At 44.4% G+C, this 19,772-nt stretch overlaps 1 protein-coding gene across 1 annotated transcript in view; it reads right to left on the reverse strand.

The window, feature by feature from the left end:
• Positions 1-1,589: 1,589 nt before the first annotated feature.
• Positions 1,590-19,772, reverse strand: part of LOC125297133 (sodium/potassium/calcium exchanger 3-like) — a 39,137-nt gene continuing 20,954 nt past the window's right edge. The window contains exons 3-17 of the mRNA XM_048247299.1: positions 18,231-18,307; positions 16,767-16,841; positions 15,446-15,530; positions 12,323-12,427; positions 11,891-11,961; positions 11,443-11,471; positions 11,290-11,343; positions 10,855-10,985; positions 9,762-9,922; positions 8,803-9,088; positions 7,512-7,678; positions 6,794-6,923; positions 5,907-6,019; positions 4,059-4,124; positions 1,590-3,814 (exon numbers count right to left, since the gene is read on the reverse strand). Coding sequence (XP_048103256.1) covers positions 3,662-3,814; positions 4,059-4,124; positions 5,907-6,019; positions 6,794-6,923; positions 7,512-7,678; positions 8,803-9,088; positions 9,762-9,922; positions 10,855-10,985; positions 11,290-11,343; positions 11,443-11,471; positions 11,891-11,961; positions 12,323-12,427; positions 15,446-15,530; positions 16,767-16,841; positions 18,231-18,307 — 1,703 coding nt within the window. The 3' untranslated portion in view covers positions 1,590-3,661. The remainder of the gene's footprint in view (positions 3,815-4,058; positions 4,125-5,906; positions 6,020-6,793; positions 6,924-7,511; positions 7,679-8,802; positions 9,089-9,761; positions 9,923-10,854; positions 10,986-11,289; positions 11,344-11,442; positions 11,472-11,890; positions 11,962-12,322; positions 12,428-15,445; positions 15,531-16,766; positions 16,842-18,230; positions 18,308-19,772) is intronic.

Genomic DNA, 19,772 nt, shown 5'->3' on the forward strand with positions numbered 1-19,772 from the left:
ATGGTTTTTGCTTGCAATGCAAACAAGCCATTATAAATGTCTAGCTTCAAACAATTAAATAGAAAACAGGATCTCCCCTTTAAATATGACTAATCGTGATGCAATTAAGAAAACAAATCAAGTAACTGCACCCTTACAGTAAAACATGACGAAAACAAACCAGGTGACTGAAAGGTGTGGGAAGCAACAAGACAATACAACAGTCCTGGATATACCACAGAGAGCAATTTGATCTGATGGAAGTCTGTTCCAAACCGTCTAGAATATTAGGCCTACTAGCCCCGTCTTTTGTTGCTCCAATAAACACAGGCGACGGACAGGAGCAGTGCCAAGAAGGGGCGCTATGAAGAGAGGGCTTGAACCGCTTAAGCAACCTAACTAAGGTCGAGACAGAAGCAGCTTTCACATAGGAATTTGGAGGGTGTTATTATAAATAATACTTTACTTCTGTGGATGAGGTTTGTAAAACTCACATGCAATTTCTGTTAGAAATCCAAACCCACGGATAACATTTCTGTGATTTTTTTAAAAATAAAACTTCAACCTCAGCTGTAGTGAGAAAGAACGGTCTGTGAACAATGAAATCTCATTGTATGTTACATACTTCTATAGTTAAACTGTCAATGCGTCAGTGTGTGATCGGCGGAAACCCGTGTCAGGCACGGTGAGGAACGCACAGACTGTTTATTCAGGGCAGATAATAACGTGGTGTAGGCTACAGCTCGGCTGTCTAAGCTCAGCAGGTCATACGTGATACTGTGAGCCACGCTGATATAACTTTGACAAAGTGAAACTGAAATTGCACCTGACTCAGCTATATGTGGCATAATGTTTAGGGTATCCAATGGCACTGACTCGTATTTGGAATGGGTTGAGATATACTGTAAACGCAATGTATTGACATATGCGTGCAGACACAGACACGCACGCAGTCGCACAAAACTACCTAACGAAAATAGCCTACTCAACACCCTTTCTGTAACCGGAGCAATCCTGTTTTATTGACCCACAATATAACTGACAATATAACTGACAGGCTACAGCATCGTACTCAGTCTTTGGAATGCATTGAAATAAGGAAACTAATAGCGTACTCTTTTGACTTTTTAGCTTGTCGTTTTCATTCAGTCATGAAAAAAAAAGCTAATGTTAAATCATGAAATATAATGCTACATCAGTCTTCCATTGGACCGTGTATGACATAGTTGACATAGCCTACCTCAAATCGCACAACCGACCTGGAACTCCTCAATGTCAACTGCTGTTCAATCCGTTAAAAGCCGATGGCATTTATGCACTGCAGTATGTTGACAGTGGACTTCAAACCCACCAATTCTTGCTCCCTGACATGGGCAAACTCCATCTATGGACGAGGCTGTTCTGTGCTGAAGAGTTCGTCTGAAGAAGTCACGTGTCCCGGCATGGAATGTGCTCAACTGATGGGTCATTTCATTCTCACCATTCTTCCAACCAACCAAGCAAAGCGCGCACTACACCTTCGTGTGCGCCCAAGCGTGTTTGTGGGTATCCGCGTGTAGGCTAGGCCTACACACTTAACAGCCTATGACAGACAGTCTCCAGACACAATATCCTACTGCATGTAAACCATTTTATTGCCCAAAGGCATCAAACTGTCGTACAAATGGCTTCTTTTGCGCACAAATTGTCAATGAAATCGCGAACTGAGGACAAAAAAAAAAAACATTTCGGAACTAAAAAGTAGATATGATAAGAAACCATAGCCCTACATCATTTGTTTCTTTAAAACAATTGCAAAGTTTGATATTTGATGAGATAGTAGACCTATCTTTTTTCACTGATATGTACAATGTGATTGATACAGCGCGTCTTAGTCCTTATATGCATTCAGTAGACTTATGAGAAAAGAAACATGCACCAATTCGTCATCTTCCTGAAAGTACCAAAAAAAACTCTCAACGTTCATAATTACTGATACAAATACAATAATACATACATCACAAAACTGCAAACAACTACATTTGGAACTGTGATTATATGACACGACGAGTGACCAAACGGTGTAGTATTAATGATTGGCACTATATAATATTTTTCCTTAACTTTTGATAACATAAAATGACTTTTGATATATAAAACAACACCTCAGGGCTATTTGCAGTCATGCATTCACGTGTTGTGGTCAACAAATGCTGCGTGTCTGAATTCACAATCACATCAACTTAACTTACCTTTAAATACAATCTTTTCCACAAGACCCTCGGAGGGATTGACTGTGAGTCCTGTTGCATTCAACTACACTAGCACACTGCCCTCTTGTGATAGAATCACATGGCCAAAGAACTGCAATGCTTTTTGCAAACCTGGCAATACTTTTACATTTAGATAATTATACAAAATAACCTCTTACAGTGTTAAAATATCAACATCTCTATTTGTCTTGCACGACACTGCGTTTTACAAACAGTTGTATAGGACACTGCATCGTGCCTCACATGACGCAGCCAAATAAATAAATAAAGGTCTGCTTGAGTTCAGACAAGAGTGCAGAGCGCAGACCACTACCGCATATAAATATGTTTATACATAAATATATACATAAATAAAATATCTTAGGTTTGGCTACTCCAGTGTCTATACCTTTCGGTCTTACATGTGTCCATACCAATCTTCCTGGGAAAGATTTTTGTTGCACCCTACACTTAAAGTATTTAAGAAAGCCATAGTTGCACCATTTAACTTTAACAGCTAAAGGCATAGCATTATGAAACTATACTGTGGACGACTACCATTTTAATTGGTAATTGTTATATGGATCAAACACATAAAGTAGGTACTACTGCGACTCATATGTCTACGGTGCAGTTATGTTAAGAGTGCAGCTTCAACTCCATAAGGTGACAATGCACAGAATATAAAAAATGACCAATAACTTAACACAAACATAAATATCTTAAATAACGCAAAACATATCCCCAAAGGCCAGCAATTGTGACCCTAACAGTGCAAGGCAAATGCAAAGAAAAAAACAAAACAATAGCTCTTAAATTTTCAAAAAATGTTCCGGAGAAAAACGAAAAAAGGTGCTGTGACTCGGGGTCAAGGTTTCGATTCACTATACACAAAGAACCAGCCGTGTATTTTTGTGTGTCCATTCCGCATTCAGGATTTGCTCAAAAAATTACAAAGCCCTGATAAGATGAGAAATATTTGGAGATGGTCCTAGTCCTCACATTCAATAAATATATACACAGAACGATCCAGTTTCTCCAAGGAGTCAGACCATGTTTGTCCCAAAAGTCTGAGTCTCTCCTAATTGATTTTTGAAGTGAATGAATCCATTCTTCAGTCACCATAGTAACTTAAGTACTGGAAAAAACACAGCAGCCTCAAACCCTTCGACTCTTCTTTAAGCTTAGGTCCATTCTGTCTATCAATACATGCAGTCTTCATTTTTTTCTTGCTTTCAAGTATATTCCTCAATTAATCAATCGAAAGCCCATGAGGCATCGGGCCTCTATTGCACCAAAAATCAAACTTTTTCTATAATTCCTCCAAAACACAAACAAGGGTCAACATCCAACCAACAATCGTGGGTCAATCAATCCATCCATTTTTGACCGTGAGCTATTCTTCTGGACACCAACAGGAAGTGATGTAAGCGAAGGCTGCAGGGTTGGGGTCAGATGATCTCTCGGCACATGGGGAGATTGACAAACATGAAGACGTTGAACTCGATGAGAATGGAGAAGCACAAGAAGATGGCGTACAACAGCAGACAGATCAGGCCCAGTCTCTTGTCCAGTGTCCACTTATTCAGGTGTACCCCCACCACCTGAGAGAGAGAGGAAGAGAGAGAGAAAGATAGCGACAGAGAGGGAGAGAGAGCGAGAGGGAGAGAGAGAGAAAGAGACAGAGAGGAAGAGGGAAGGAGAGAGAGATAGGCAGAGAAACAGAGAGAAAAAGGGAGAAAAAGAGAACATTTACAATCACGGTTTTGCTTTTTCTGAGAGGAAAAAAAAAGGATACCGGTATGCAAAATTCAGTGAAAATGTGTTAAACTCACAACTGTGACTTACTGTGAAAAACACTGAAGCCAGCAGTAGAATTACTGAGAAGATGAGTCCTCTGCTGTTCAAGTGCACCTAATAGGCAGAGGGCCAACCAATCATTTTCAATCAACACACTAACAAACCTTATGTTACTGTAGGCATATATATACACACACACACACACACATATATATATATATATATATATACACAGCGGGGAAAATAAGTATTGAACACGTCAACATTTTTTTCAGTAAGTATACTTCCAATGAGGCTATTTGCATGAAATTTTCACCACCACCTGAGTATTAACTCAGTTAATCCACCCATATAAAAAAATCCAAACATTAAAGTCCATAGGTAGAGCTATGTGTAATAAAGTGGAATGACACAGGAAAAAAGTATTGAACACACCTGCTGAAATTTCTTAAATACTTTGTGGAAAAGCCTTTATTTGTAATGACGGCTTCAAGGCATTTCCTGTATGACGAAACTAATCAGTCACAGTATTCTGGTGTGAGTTTGGCCCATTCTTTTAAACAGATAGTCCTTTAATATTGAAGATTCCAGGGGTCCGTCTTGTGAATCCTGATATTTAGTTAACTTCCAAAACTGTTCAATTGGATTGAAGTCAGGGCCTTGATTTAATTTCTCTGAAACTAATTGAGATCTTCCTTTGCTGAATGGTTTGGATCATTGTCCTGCTGGAAGGTCTAGCCATGTCTCATCCTCATCATCCTGGTGGATGTAAAGATTCTCCCAGAACAAAATGACTCCATTCATCATTCCTTCAACTGTATGAAGTCTGCTAGTATCATGAGATGAAAAACAGCCCACACCATGATGCCACCACCTCCAAACCTCACTATTGGTAGGGTATTTTTAGGGTGATGCACAGTTCCATTTCTCCTCCAAATATGGTGTGTAGTATGACATCCGAAAAGTTCAATTTTGCTCTTGCCTGACCAGAATACATTCTCTCAGTATTTCATAGGATTGTCCAAATGTTGTGTAGCAAACTTTCAACAAGCTTTGACATGTTTTTTCTTCAGCAATAGAGTCATGCGGGATGAGTGTGCATAGAGGCCATGGCGGTGGAGTGCATTACCTATGATTTTCTCTGTAACAATTGTACCTGCTGCCTCCAAGTCTTTCTGGAGCTTTCTCCGAGTGGTCCTTGGCTCTTGGGCTACTCTTCTGACTTGCTGGTCAGAAATCTTGCAAGGAGATCCTGTGCATGGCCAGTTGATGTTCCTTCCACTTGCAGATAATGGATACAATACTGCTTGCTGGATAATTCTGAAGTTTTGAAGTGCATCTGTAACCAGTCCCATTGATATGTTTTGCAACAATAAGGTTGCAAAGGTCTTGGGAGAGCTCTTGGTTTTACCCATCATGAAATATTTCTTGTGTGACACCTTGGTAGCAAAAAACCTTTTTATAGCCTACCAGTATGTACTAACCCAGCTTATATTAATTTGCACAGATAGGAGGGATAATTTCTCTAACTACTTATAGATTCCAGTTTGTTCCTTGCCATTCCTTGCCTTTGTGTACTGCTTTTTCTTAGCGTGTTCAATACAATTTTTGCCATTACACTTTTTTTACTCATAACTCTACTTTTAGACATTAATGTTTGGATTTTTATATATGTGTGGATTACCTAAGTTAATACTAATGTCCGGTGAAAATTTCATGCGAATAGCCTCACTGGAAGTATACTTACTGAAAAAAATGTTGACGTGTTCAATACTTATTTTCCCCGCTGTATATATATATATATATATATATAAAAACTTAATACAAGTACACAGACAATACATTAGATTAGAGATTTCCATGAGGCTAGCCCAGACACAGGAGAGGGCAACTCACGTAGGAGCCGTAATCTATGGCCAGCGTCTGCAGGGCCCAGGGCAGGCCCAAGCCCACCAGGATGTCAAACACGTTGGAGCCGATGGAGTTGGAGATGGCCATGTCCCCCATGCCTGCACAGCAACAGCAGAGCACAGTCACACAATACTGAGGGCTACAGACAACTATAGAATGTAGTTGTACAGTTAACACAGTTAACAGCAAAGTATAAGTTAACAACACAGTTAACAAGTACTTATTATGAGTACAAAGAATAATCTGTAGAATGTACTGTAACAATAAAAAAAATCAGGATTTACTATTTAGTAGATTAAGTGGCATATTGTAGTGGCATAATCTGATTTGAATTATGTAATACACAATACATTATTAATGTATAGTGTGTGGTGACATGACATGCTCTATATAGTGTGTTGTGTCTGCCAATACAACATTATTAATGTATAGTATAGTGCGTGGTGACATGACATGGTCTATATATAGTGTGTTGTGTCTGCCAATACAACATTATTAATGTATATAGTCAGGTCAGTTTTATTTAGTATAGCACATTTAACATGCACAGAGTGCAACCCAAAGTGCTCCACATGCAAGACATTGACACAAAATTTACACAAAATGCCAGGTGGAGCGGTGTGTATATATATATAGTGTGTGGTGACATGACATGGTCTATATAGTGCGTGGTGACATGACATGGTCTATATAGTGCGTGGGGACATGACATGGTCTATATAGTGCGTGGTGACATGACATGGTCTATATAGTGTGCGGTGACATGACATGGTCTATATAGTGGTGTGTGCGGTGACATGACATGGTCTATATAGTGCGTGGTGACATGACATGGTCTATATACCATGACATGGTCTATATAGTGCCATGACATGAGTCGCGATTGACAATGAGGCTGGCCATGCAGTCCGAACACTGGTGCCAGCTGAGGCTAATGCAGTCGCATGGTGCCATGCCCATGATGACATCGGGGATGCCCAGAGTGTACCCAATCACAGTCACCTACAGGGAAAGGGGCGCACGATGCCAACAAAACAAAAATGAAACGCTGAACGCCTCGTTCCTCAAATACCCATCTGCTGCTACCGCACAGTTCATACACACAAAGGCTGAGAGTGCTGAGGAGAAACATCTGAGTAATCAGAAATACAACAGTCGGCTAAATAAAGTTCAAAAGATATTTTCATGCCTCTGAAAAAAAAGAGAAAGAGACAAAACGTGTTGGTCCATGACAGTTTGAGACTATAAAGATCCTGGTAGAGTCACAGATGTTGGTGTGCTGACTGCTGACCTGTGTGTTTATATTTATATCTGTGTGTGTGTGTGTGTGTGTGTGTGTGTGTGTGTGTGTGTGTGTGTGTGTGTCCATAGAACAGCATGTGCTTTTGCATTTGTGCTTAAGTGTGTGTGTGTGTGTGTGTGTGTGTGTGTGTGTATGTCCATAGAACAGTATGTGCTTTTGCATTTGTGCTTAAGTGAGTGTGTGTGTGTGTGTGTGTGTGTGTGTGTGTGTGTGTGTGTGTGTGTGTGTGTGTGTGTGTGTGTCTATGTGTGTACATGCTCTCACTAACACTCTACTCCGCTACATACCATCCACACCATGATGTAGGAGAAGCCTGCGATCCAGACGGTGGACATGACGAAGGTGACCATGAACCAGCGCTCCCAGCCAGGCTTGGCACAGTTGGGGACGGTGAAGAAGAGCACCAGGCTCAGAGGCCACATGCTCAGCCACTTCAGCTTGTTGAAGCAGCCCGCTGCACACCAAACAGAGGCAGAGACAGAGACACCAGCAGTCTTTACAAACACACACACTCTACTTGGAGTGGACAGTCCGGCCACAGAGACTTCACTCATCATCTGTTAAGATTCTAAATTCAGTATGTCAAATAAATTGTTGATAATTGCTGAGCATTATCTTCACCAAATCCCACCCCTAACCTTAACCATAACCATACATTGTAGTGAACAAAGTGTCAACAAATAGTTAATAATCTGTCAACAAATAATAATCTGAGCATCTGTAGATAGCCTGTGGGCGGACTATCTCAGTGTGACCCACTACTCATGAAATACAACACACTACGCTCAGCACAGCAGACTTAACGGCAGGGTATGTTGCATTTGTTTATGTTTATGTTTCTTGGCAGAAGCTTTTGTCCAAAGCATCTTAAATTATAATTAAAGACCAAACAAAACAGACCAGAGAGGTAGCTCACCCCTGACTTCAGTGCTCCCCCAAAACATCACCCAGTATTTTGTTATTGTTTGGGGGACAGGCTGACTCCATGCTAATTGTTTCCAGTTCGCAGAGCCAGGGCTGTGTCAGAAGACCAGATTATTTTATAGTGTTCTCAAAGACTAGAGAACTTGCAGATTGTGAGGAGATATTTGTTTAGCATCAATTACCTTACCTTAACAGACTGCTATGCCATTACTATGTGTGTGTAGGCAGAGGCAGAAACAGTGTCCAGTGATTCCTTGATTGCAACAATGTTAGCTTGTTAGCAATGTTAGCATGTCAGGCCCTGGCCAAGGCACTACTGTGTCTCTATGGCCTCTTTGCATGTGATCTGGAGATCTATCACGCACATCCGGCAAACTGCTGAACTGTTAGCAAAGTCATTCATTACTTGTATCGCTCTCAAACATAGACACACACACACACACACACACACACACACACACACACACACACACACACACACACACACACACACACACACACACACACACAGTGAGACAGAGACCAAGAGATGGAGTGAGTGAAAGGCCAGATCACATTCTTCAGACCAGTGCTCCTCCTCTCACTGTCTCTCTGGGCACATGAGACAAACGGCTGGACGACGTTCAGAGCAGATGTCCGCTCCTGTCCTCTCACCTGGCACGTGGAACGGCACTAGCGGCCCTCCCTCCCCATCGTCTCCGTCCTCCTCGTCGTTCTCGTTGTTCTCGTTGTCCTCGTTCTCGTTCTCCGCATCGTCCCCTCGATCTCTCCGCCCCGCCTTCGCCCCCCCGAAGCTGTCATCCTTGTGCGTGGCGTAGCGGCCGTTCAGTCCCCGGTCGATCACGCTCAGGCCGTTCTCCAGGCTCCGCCGGTCATAGGCGCGCGCCGCCATGTCCACCTCGCTGCAGCTGAACGACCTGCTGTTGGACAGACGCTGTCTCTGCGGAGGGGATGAAACAAAACACTCAATCAATCAGGTCACTGTGTCAGTGATCCAATCAGTCAGCCAATCAATCAATTGATCAATCAACCAATCAATTGCTCAGTCAACTATTCAATTAACTGACCAATCAATCCATTAGTCACTTCATCTTATAAACAATAAATGCATTTAACTTGCAACCACAGATGTAAAATAAAAAACGGGTTTACTCAAAGCTAACCTTCCACTTTTGAGTTCAGCAACACTGGCAAAAAAAATGTAACATAAAGTATGAAGCACTAAGGCATCACATTCATACTGACATTAGTTGTAAATGAAAGTCACTCAATGCCTAAACCCGTCTATGCCAGCAAACCATCGCAATTTGGTCCTTTCCATTCAGCATAATTGCATGCCCTACGCTTGACCATCTTACACATGCTTTATAGGTTTCCTTCATCTCTGCCCCTCCATTTCTCTCTCTCTTTCTCTCTCCATCCCTCCCTCCCTCTCTCTCCATCCCCCTCTCTCTCTCCCCCTCCCTCTGTCCCCCCCTCCACCCCCCTCTCCTCCCTCTGTCCATCTCTCTCTCCTCCCTCTCTCTCTCCCTCTGTCCCCCCTCTCTCTCTCCCTCCCTCTCTCTCTCTCCCCATCCCCCTCTCTCTCCCTCCGTCCCCCCTCTCTCCCTCACCTCGGTGATGAGCAGGCGTGAGGCCATGGTGAGGCGTGTGCGCGGTGAGAAGTGGTTGGTGATCATCACCCTCATGCTGGCCTCGGAGAAGGAGAGCAGGTGGGGGTACGCGGACAGCAGCTCGTCCACCATCAGCACCGAGGGCTGCGACTGGAAGTTAGCTGGAGGAAAAGAGAGAGAGAGGGAGAGAAAGAGAGGCGAAAGAGAGAGAGGAGAAAGGGAAGAGAGACAGAGGAGAAAGAGAGGGAAAGAGAGGAGAGAGAGAGAGAAAGGGAAAGGGAAGAGAGAGAGAACGAGAGAGGGAAAGAGAGGAGAGAGAGAGAAAGGGAAGAGAGAGAGAACGAGAGAGGGAAAGAGAGGAGAGAGAGGGAAAGGGAAGAGAGATGAGAGACAGAGGGAAGTGTGGAGAGAGAGAGAGAAAGGGAAGAGAGATGAGAGACAGAGAGAAGTGTGAAAGAGAGAGAGAGAGAGAGAGAGAGAGAAAGAGGGGAAAGAGAGAAGAGAAAAGAAATAAAGATGGAGAGAATAGACAGTGAATAGTAAGCTGGTGTGCAGCTTTGCCTAAATTGTTTAGTGCACATTTGCTAGGAGCCTGATATTTTGGTTCAGATAATCACAGTAAGCGAAGCACAGAGAACGACAGATAATAGAGGAAAGGGAAAAGACTGAATGAATGAGGGAAGGAACAACAGAATAAAAAGATACAAATGAGGGAAATAAGATGGAGGGATTAGAAGAGTGAAGACTAAGCCCGAGTAACTGGGCGTTCCGTTTGCGTTGCGTCTGCTGCAGCCCCTATGATCAATTGAACTGGCTACACCAGACACGATAACGGGGCATACGTTCGGAAAAAAATAGACCAGTCTTCTAAAATAGTTTTTCGCATTGGCCGATGGAGCGTTTAATACTTAGCCCCTGTAACAGACAAGACAGAGATGAGCCTGATGAAACACAACAGGGCAACAGGACTAGAGAGAGAGACAGAGTGAAAGGCCAAGTCCAGTGTTGCTGGACTGAGAGCCACAGTAACCTGTGGGATGCCTGATAACTGGGAACCACCGCGGCTGGACTTCTGCGGTCACTCCCGCGGTACCTTTCTTTAGCAGGACCGCCGTGGCGTCGCAGCTGAGGTCCTCCATGTCGGTGCTGCCCGTCAGCCCGTTGGACAGGGTCCCCGAACTCTTCTGCCTCCGCTCAAGGTAGCGCTGAGCACGCGAGTTAAACCTAAACACACACACACACACACACACACACACACACACACACAGACAGAAAGACAGACACAGAGACAGACAGACAGACAGACAGACAGACAGACACACACACACACCATGTCCTTTGATATTTCTACCAAACACCCAAGAAAACATCAGAGCGAACTCACCCCTCCCCTCCCCTCCCTAAACTCCCGTTTTGGCACCGGCAGTGTTTTAAAAAGTATCGATTTAGCACCGGTATCGGATAAAACCCAAACGATACCCAACGGTCCCAACCCTAGTGTTGACCATGGCTGGTGAGTGAGGCTTACTTCATGATGAGGATGTAGAAGAAGTACAGCACAACCAGGACCAGCGATTCCCACCTGGACAAATAAAACAAATGGAAGTTCTATAGTAACTGCACGTATCCTATGTCTTAGATTATAAACATTTGAAAAGGTATAGTGGTGAAGAAAAGAGACCACGAAAACTGTCTAAATAAGTAAATGAACTTCAAGAAAATGTCATGTCACCACATCTAGTGATACAGTTCAACATATCTACACCATCAACAACATGTCTATACATCAGACTATTCATGTACCTAGTCCAATGGAAAAAAAAATATTTTCACCATTAGAGACTGTACTGATGTTTGTGTACAGTAACCCCAGGCTGTATTGTGCTAATACCACTGACAGTAAAGTTGTAAAACAAGGAGGGAAAACTAGTGGAAAGTGAAACATATTACATAATTTTCACAGCTAACAAATGACATCATCTTTGCATGTACGGATAATGAGCTGACCACTATGAGACACACCTGATCACCTGAACTGGTTTGGTTGTGAGCCACTGATCAGGTGGGGTCTGTGTGTGTGTGTGTGTGTGTGTGTGTGTGTGTGTGTGTGTGGGTGTGGTGTCACTTACCACTATTAGAGCGATCACTGAGATGGTGTAGCAGGCGGAGTCTCTCAAGAGGGCCCAGTGGGTGAGCTTTACTGCCTATGAGGAGGTCAATCATGTTGAGCTTGTTTAATACGGCCACACATACTGGACTAACATTATCAAGCTTTCTCCTCAAAGCACACATCTTACTGAATTAATTACAACTGAAGTCAAATTTCTACTGTACAAAGTCTAACATTCATTTGTACTGTTTTTTTTTTCCAGATCCTTTTTGGAAAACACAACCATTCTTGGTAAAAGATTACCAAGTTTTGCATGCAAGCATCACTCTGTTACGTAATATGTTATCTGTGATGACATCTCAGTTATATTGTCAATGTCTTGTTTATGTCTTTGGAGAAACTGGTGCCTCTGCCCCGTCCCAGCGTGGGTGATGTGTGTATTGGAAGTAACTGGCACTACCCGTGAGATACCACACTGCGCCGATGATGCGAAGGATGTTGAACACTGACGGCCGCGATGGTGCCCACCACACGTCTCCTTTGGTGATGAAGACTCCTGCGGGGGGTCGATGAGTGAGCCAAGACAAATGAGGATACCTGAAACATATACACACAGAGAGAGAGAGAGAGAGAGAGAGGGACAGACATAGAGAGAGAAATAGAAAGTGAGAGAGAGAGAGAGGGGATACACAAGCAGAGAGAGTTTTGCATACCTGTTATTTAGCAGAACCCACACACATACACACACCCCACACACAAACAAACATACACACACACACACACACACAAAAAACACTCTAAACCTAGTGCACTTTTTTTCAAACATTACACAGAATGGTACTAAACCAATCATCTCAACCTCAATCAAATTCATTATGTGAGACAGCAAAGTGAATGTGCTCAATTATAAACCAGACATGGTGATCAGGAGAAAGACATGGGGGTAGAGGAGGAGGAGGAGGAGAGACATGGGGGAGAGGAGGAGGAGAGACATGGGGGGAGAGGAGGAGGAGGAGGAGGAGGAGATGAGGAGGAGGAGAGACATGGGGGGAGGAGGAGGAGGAGGAGGAGATGAGGAGGAGGAGGAGACATGGGGGGAGAGGAGGAGAGAGACATGGGGAGGAGGAGGAGGAAGAGACATGGAAGGGAGGAGGAGGAGATGAGGAGGAGGAGGAGGAGAGACATGGGGAGGAGGAGGAGGAGGAGAGACATGGGGGAGAGGAGGAGGAGAGACATGGGGGGAGAGGAGGATGAGAGACATGGGGGGAGGAGGAGGAGATACATGGGGAGGAGGAGGAGGAGGAGACATGGGGAGGAGGAGGAGGGGGAGAGACATGGGGAGGAGGAGGAGGAGAGACATGGGGGGAGAGGAGGAGGAGGAGAGACATGGGGGAGAGGAGGAGGAGGAGAGACATGGGGGAGAGGAGGAGGAGAGACATGGGGAGGAGGAGGAGGAGAGACATGGGGAGAGGAGGAGGAGGAGAGACATGGGGAGAGGAGGAGGAGGAGATGAGGAGGAGGAGGAGGAGAGACATGGGGGAGAGGAGGAGGAGGAGAGACATGGGGAGAGGGAGGAGGAGGACATGGGGGAGAGGAGGAGGAGACATGGGGAGGAGGAGGAGAGACATGGGGAGGAGGAGGAGGAGAGACATGGGGAGGAGGAGGAGACATGGGGGAGAGGAGGAGGAGGAGAGACATGGGGGAGAGGAGGAGGAGGAGAGACATGGGGAGGAGGAGGAGGAGGAGATGAGGAGGAGGAGGAGGAGAGACATGGGGGAGAGGAGGAGGAGAGACATGGGTGTGGTGTCACTTACCACCTGTGGGCGATCCACTGAGATGGTGTAGTGAGGTCTCTCAAGAGGGCCCAGTGGGTGAGCTTTACTGCCTATGAGGAGGTCAATCATGTTGAGCTTGTTTAATACGGCCACACATACGGATACAACATTATCAAGCTTTCTCCTCAAAAGCACACATCTTACTAGTTAATTACAACTGAAGTCAAATTTCTACTGTACAAAGTCTAACATTCATTTGTACTGTTTTTTTTTTCCAGATCCTTTTTGGAAAACACAACCATTCTTGGTAAAAGATTACCAAGTTTTGCATGCAAGCATCACTCTGTTACGTAAGATGTTATCTGTGATGACATCTCAGTTATATTGTCAATGTCTTGTTTATGTCTTTGGAGAAACTGGTGCCTCTGCCCCGTCCCAGCGTGGGTGATGTGTGTATTGGAAGTAACTGGCACTACCCGTGAGATACCACACTGCGCCGATGATGCGAAGGATGTTGAACACTGACGGCCGCGATGGTGCCCACCACACGTCTCCTTTGGTGGTGAGACTCCTGCGGGGGGTCGATGAGTGAGCCAAGACAAATGAGGATACACAAACATATACACACAGAGAGGGAGAGAGAGAGAGAGAGGGACAGACATAGAGAGAAATAGAGATAGAGAGGATACACACAAGCAGAGGTTTTATACCTGTTGTTTAGCGGAACCCACACATACACACACCCCACACACAAACAAACATACACACACACACACACACACAAAAAACACTCTAAACCTAGTGCACTTTTTTTCAAACATTACACAGAGATGGTATAATCATCTCAACCTCAATCAAATTCATTATGTGAGACAGCAAAGTGAATGTGCTCAATTATAAACCAGACATGGTGATCAGGAGAAAGACATGGGGGTAGAGGAGGAGGAGGAGGAAGAGAGACATGGGGGAGGAGGAGGAGACATGGGGGAGGAGGAGGAGGAGGAGGAGGAGATGAGGAGGAGGAGGAGAGACATGGGGGGAGAGGAGGAGGAGGAGGAGGAGGAGATGAGGAGGAGGAGAGACATGGGGAAGAGGGAGGAGGAGAGACATGGGGAGGAGGAGGAGGAAGAGACATGGAAGGGAGGAGGAGGAGATGAGGAGGAGGAGGAGGAGAGACATGGGGGGAGGAGGAGGAGGAGGGTTGTGGGAGAGGAGGAGGAGAGACATGGGGGAGAGGGAGGATGAGAGACATGGGGGGAGGAGGAGGAGATACATGGGGGGAGGAGGAGGAGGAGGAGACATGGGGGGGAGGAGGAGGAGAGAGACATGGGGAGGAGGAGGAGGAGAGACATGGGGGGGAGGAGGAGGAGGAGGAGGGGGAGGAGGAGGGAGGAGAGACTGGGGGAAGAGAGGAGGAGGACATGGGGGAGAGGGAGGAGGAGAGAGACCTTGGGGGAGGAGGAGGAGGAGGAGAGACATGGGGGGAGAGGAGGAGGGAGGAGATGAGGAGGAGGAGGAGAGACATGGGGGAAGAGGAGGAGGAGAGACATGGGGGGAGGAGGAGGAGGAGGAGAGACATGGGAGGAGGAGGAGGAGGAGGAGGAGATGAGGAGGAGGAGGAGAGACATGGGGGGGGGAGGAGGAGGAGACATGGGGAGAGGAGGAGGAGGAGAGACATGGGGGAGAGGAGGAAGAAGAGGAGGAGAGGAGGAGGAGAGACATGGGGGGGAAAAAGACAGAGAGAAAGAAAAATGATGGACAGAGGTAATAAGAAGGAAAGATGAGGGATATAAACAGACCAATAACGGAGGTGAAGAGCTCTGGAGCAGAACTGCCCGCTGCCATGAATGTGGCTCCCGCAACGTCCTCACTCAGTTGGAGCCGCTGACAGAGAGAGAGAGAGAGAGAGAGAGAGAGAGAGAGAGAGCGAGAGAGAGAGAGAGAGAGAGAGAGAATGAGAGAGAGAGAGAGAGAGAGAGAGAGAGAGAGAGAGAGAAAGAAAGAGAGTCAGAGAGGGACAGACAGACAGACAGTTAATGCTAAAAGATAGATAGATAGATAGATAGCAGACAAGAAATCAATAACGCCACTATTAAATACACTAAGGGCCAGATGTAACGCTTTTGCGCCCACTTCAGGTGTATTTGTTTCGCAACATGCGTGGAAAATCACTGCAAGGTATGTACAAACAGGCTGCAATGATGTTAAAGTGCAAACTGCCTGTCACGGGGAGCAGGAAATGGCACATTATGCTTTTCGTGGTCATGCATTTGCATTCATGGGAGGATCCAGGGGAAAGTGGGAGTTTAGCATAAAGAGATGGGAGGGGAGAGCGAGAGAGAGCTCTAATTACTGTATGTATTCTTCTGCATGTACAAAGACTGCTTGTGAAAACGCATCTATTCTGCGCCTAAATACTTCCGCCTTTGTAAAAGCAGGTGTTAATCCAAATTGCAGTTCAATGCATCGATAAGAGAACCTTTCAAAGACAACAGAATCGCTATTTAGAGCAACAGTTTTGTAAATATTTGTGCTATCAAAAGCAACCTTAACTTTTCATACCTTCAATGTCTTACTTTCACTTTCCCCCATTCACTTAAACTTTCCTCTACTTGCTAGATTTGACCAATCTTCCATAGCCTTACGCTCACAAGTAGTTTGAGTAGAACTACTGATCTTTACTATCTCCCTGCTTGTTGACATCTTATCATGTATGGTATTATTATTATTTCATGATCACTAAACGCTTGATTCTTTAATGTTGTCATCAGTTAACTTCATTCAACTGGCGCTTTGTATGTAGGCTCTGCTGCCAGTTGTGGACGCTCGTAAATTGGGTGTAATGGGTGGAGAAAGGCAGATAAAGGCAGATTACACTATGGATTGAAAGTTTGATAAGTACGACGGAAAGTTGGGTCTGACAGTGTTCAAGAATTCATGGGTTTGTCCATGGCCCGGACACGCTTACGCTCGCGAAATGTAATGCATATCTGGCCCTCAGTGTCAGAAATAAGCCAGATTAACACATATTACATTATATGCCATTAATATAGATTGTTAATTGTATCTAGGGGACCTGATCACTAGGGGTATGTGATGCTGAGTGGAGGAGAGACTCACCTCTGAAATCTTCTCAAGAGACGGAACAAAGTAGTCATCACAGACCAGAGCCAGGGCACAGAACATGTACATGGCCTGCAGTGCACACAAGCACAATCACTTATTATGAATTATTATTATTATTATTATTATAATCATTATGTATTATGTATTATGTATTATGTACATCCCCAAACACCCTGGACTATTGTAATTCACTGTTAGCTGGTCTAGTAGGCTTGTGTAGTAAGATCGTTACAATTGATTCAGAATGCTGCAGCACGCCTGGTCTTCAATCAGCCAAAGAGGGCAAAAAGAGGGCACATGTAACTCCTCTCTTCTCCTCTCCCTATAGTGGCCCGAATCCAATTGAAATATCTCACTTTGGCCTATAGGATACTGACTGGATCTGCTCCCTGCCGTCTTAATTCAATGATCAAGATGTAGATCCCCAACCGCCCACTGCGGTCTTCTGATGAGCGTCTGTTGTGTCGACCAGCCATAAACGCTAGGTCAAATCCAAGACTTTTCCTCAGTGGTTCCTTGTTGGTGGAATGAGTTGCCCAGTGCTCTGCATTCTTGTGATAGTTTTGGGTCTTTCACGAGGGCTCTAAAGGCATATCTGTTCAACATGCACTTAGTTTATTAAGTGTTTCTTATGCGTTATGGTTTGTATATTATAGTATTTCTTTATTTTCATTAGGCTATTGATTGAATTGACATTGTTGTTTATTATTGCTATTCTCCTTAGTCTTACCAACTTTTGAAATGGTTTACTGTTAAATGTAATCGTATTTTTGTTATTTGTATGTCGCCACAAAAGTGTCTGCCAAATCCCATAACCATAACCACTATTATTCATTAGCTATTATTAGTAGCATTATTTATAATTGATTTATTCATTTGGCTGATTTGACTTTTAACCAAACCGACATACAGACATCAGTTACTACAGGGCCAGTGTCCCCGGATCACCTTGGGGTTAAGTGCCATGCTCAGGGGCACAACGGTGCCACTCCTCCGCCACTACACTAGCACTGCCATTACATAGTTAATGGAACCATGTCAATTCAAATGACTAGCTTGATTATATTGCTAGTGTACGGTACAGACATTATTTTGTACACTTTAAGGGCCCAAGGCAGACCCAGGGCAGATTAGGGCTTCCACCCACTGAGTGTCCTTAAACCCAAGTGTGGTTCTATGTGGAGTTGTTGTGCCTGAGTGAGTAAATGTGTGTGTGTGTATGTGTGTGTGTGTGTGTGTGTGTGTGTGTGTGTGTGTGTGTGTGTGTGTGTGTGTGTGTGTGTGTGTGTGTGTGTGTGTGTGTGGACAGGGGGGTCAGTGGGTTTTTTTGATGTGTACTTTGTTTAGTCTCATATTTGTGTCCACCATTGGAGACTGGGTGTTTTCACTTGCATATGTGCAATGTGCCCTTATGCATTCATGTTTTTGTGTGTGTGTGTGTGTGTGTGTGCCACTTACACACAGGACGTGCAGTGCCACGGCCCCCTCTGTGCGCTGGCGGTGAGTGAACAGGTCTGTGGGGAACTCATGGAGTGCTGTAAGGGATAACACACACACACACACACACACACACACACACACACACACACACACACACACACACACACACACACACACACACACACACAGGGAAAAAGTAGAAAAAGTGAGCACTAGTGAACTATTCTCTTCTCTTCAATTCTTTGTGCTCAATTTTGGATGTAAACCATGAAGCTCATTTGAATTGCATTTCAGAAAGAGATAGACACCTAGATAAAACATAGAGACAGAGAGAAAGAAAAAGCAGAGGCTGACATATAGACACACAACTTCTAGAAAAGAGAGCAGAATAAACAGACAGACAGACAGACAGACAGACAGACAGACAGACAGACAGACAGACAGAGAGAGAGAGAGAGTAGAAAGATAAAGAGCAGCAGACAAAGAGAAGAAACAAGTATTACAACTAAAAGGGTGTCAAAAAGGAGAGCAAAGAAGAAACAACAAAGAGAAAGAATGACAAAACGAAAGAGAGACAGGGAAAGAAAAGGAAACAGAACAGGAGAGTCGGGGAAAGTGAGTGATAAAGATAGAGAGAGGGAGAGAGAGAGAGAGAGAGAGAGAGAGAGAAAGAGAGAGAGAGAAAGAGAGAGAGAGCAGGTAAAGAAGCAGAGAGGACACGGAGGTGCGTTGTAAGGTGGAAAAGGGTTTTAAATGGGACACAGCTCGATCACCACTTTATACTTCCTCTCCAGAGACTGCGAAACAGAGTGCTCTCTCTCTCTTCTCTTTCTCTCTCTCGCTCTCCTCTGAGAACTGCAGCCCTGTTCAAATGCCGTCTTTTATTTTGGGAAGCAGCGCAGTCAACAACTTTTAAAAATATTTCATCTTTAACAAACTGTTCTTTTCTAGGTCCTGCATCACAGATCCCAGAATGGTTGAGGCCCCTGCAGATTTCCGAAGGAGACCCCGTCTCCCTGATCATGAATTCCAAGTAATGAATTTCCAAGATGCCACATAACAATCATTCCAACCACAAATCACAAAACATTATTACATAACAGACAGTTGTTTTCTGTATACAGTCATAAATAACACTAGCCACGTTTACATGGACACTTCTATTCCGATTAGAAATGGAATAACGGCTCAATCGCAATAAAATGTTTCAGTCGGAATTAAAATCCCTGATCCGATGAAAGAGGTGGTGTAGTCCACTCCTATTCCGAATGAACAGCCATGTTTACGGTCATTCAGATTGACTGCTGTATCTTCTCAAGGAAAAGCAGACAGCACCTGATCGGAATAGAACGTACCCCATGTAAACAGACGGCACAAATTTCTCAATCGGAATAGTTTAATCGGAATGACAAAAAAACTGTCCATGTAACTGTGGCTACTGCCTGATGAAACACCAAGCATCCATAATTCTTCTATCCATCTATTTCCCTTCCATCCCCCTATTAGTCTATCAATCTATTGATCTATCTATCCATCCATCAATAGGCATGGATAGACATA

This window comes from Alosa alosa, chromosome 7 (assembly GCF_017589495.1).
Source record: "Alosa alosa isolate M-15738 ecotype Scorff River chromosome 7, AALO_Geno_1.1, whole genome shotgun sequence".
Lineage (NCBI taxonomy): Eukaryota > Metazoa > Chordata > Actinopteri > Clupeiformes > Clupeidae > Alosa > Alosa alosa.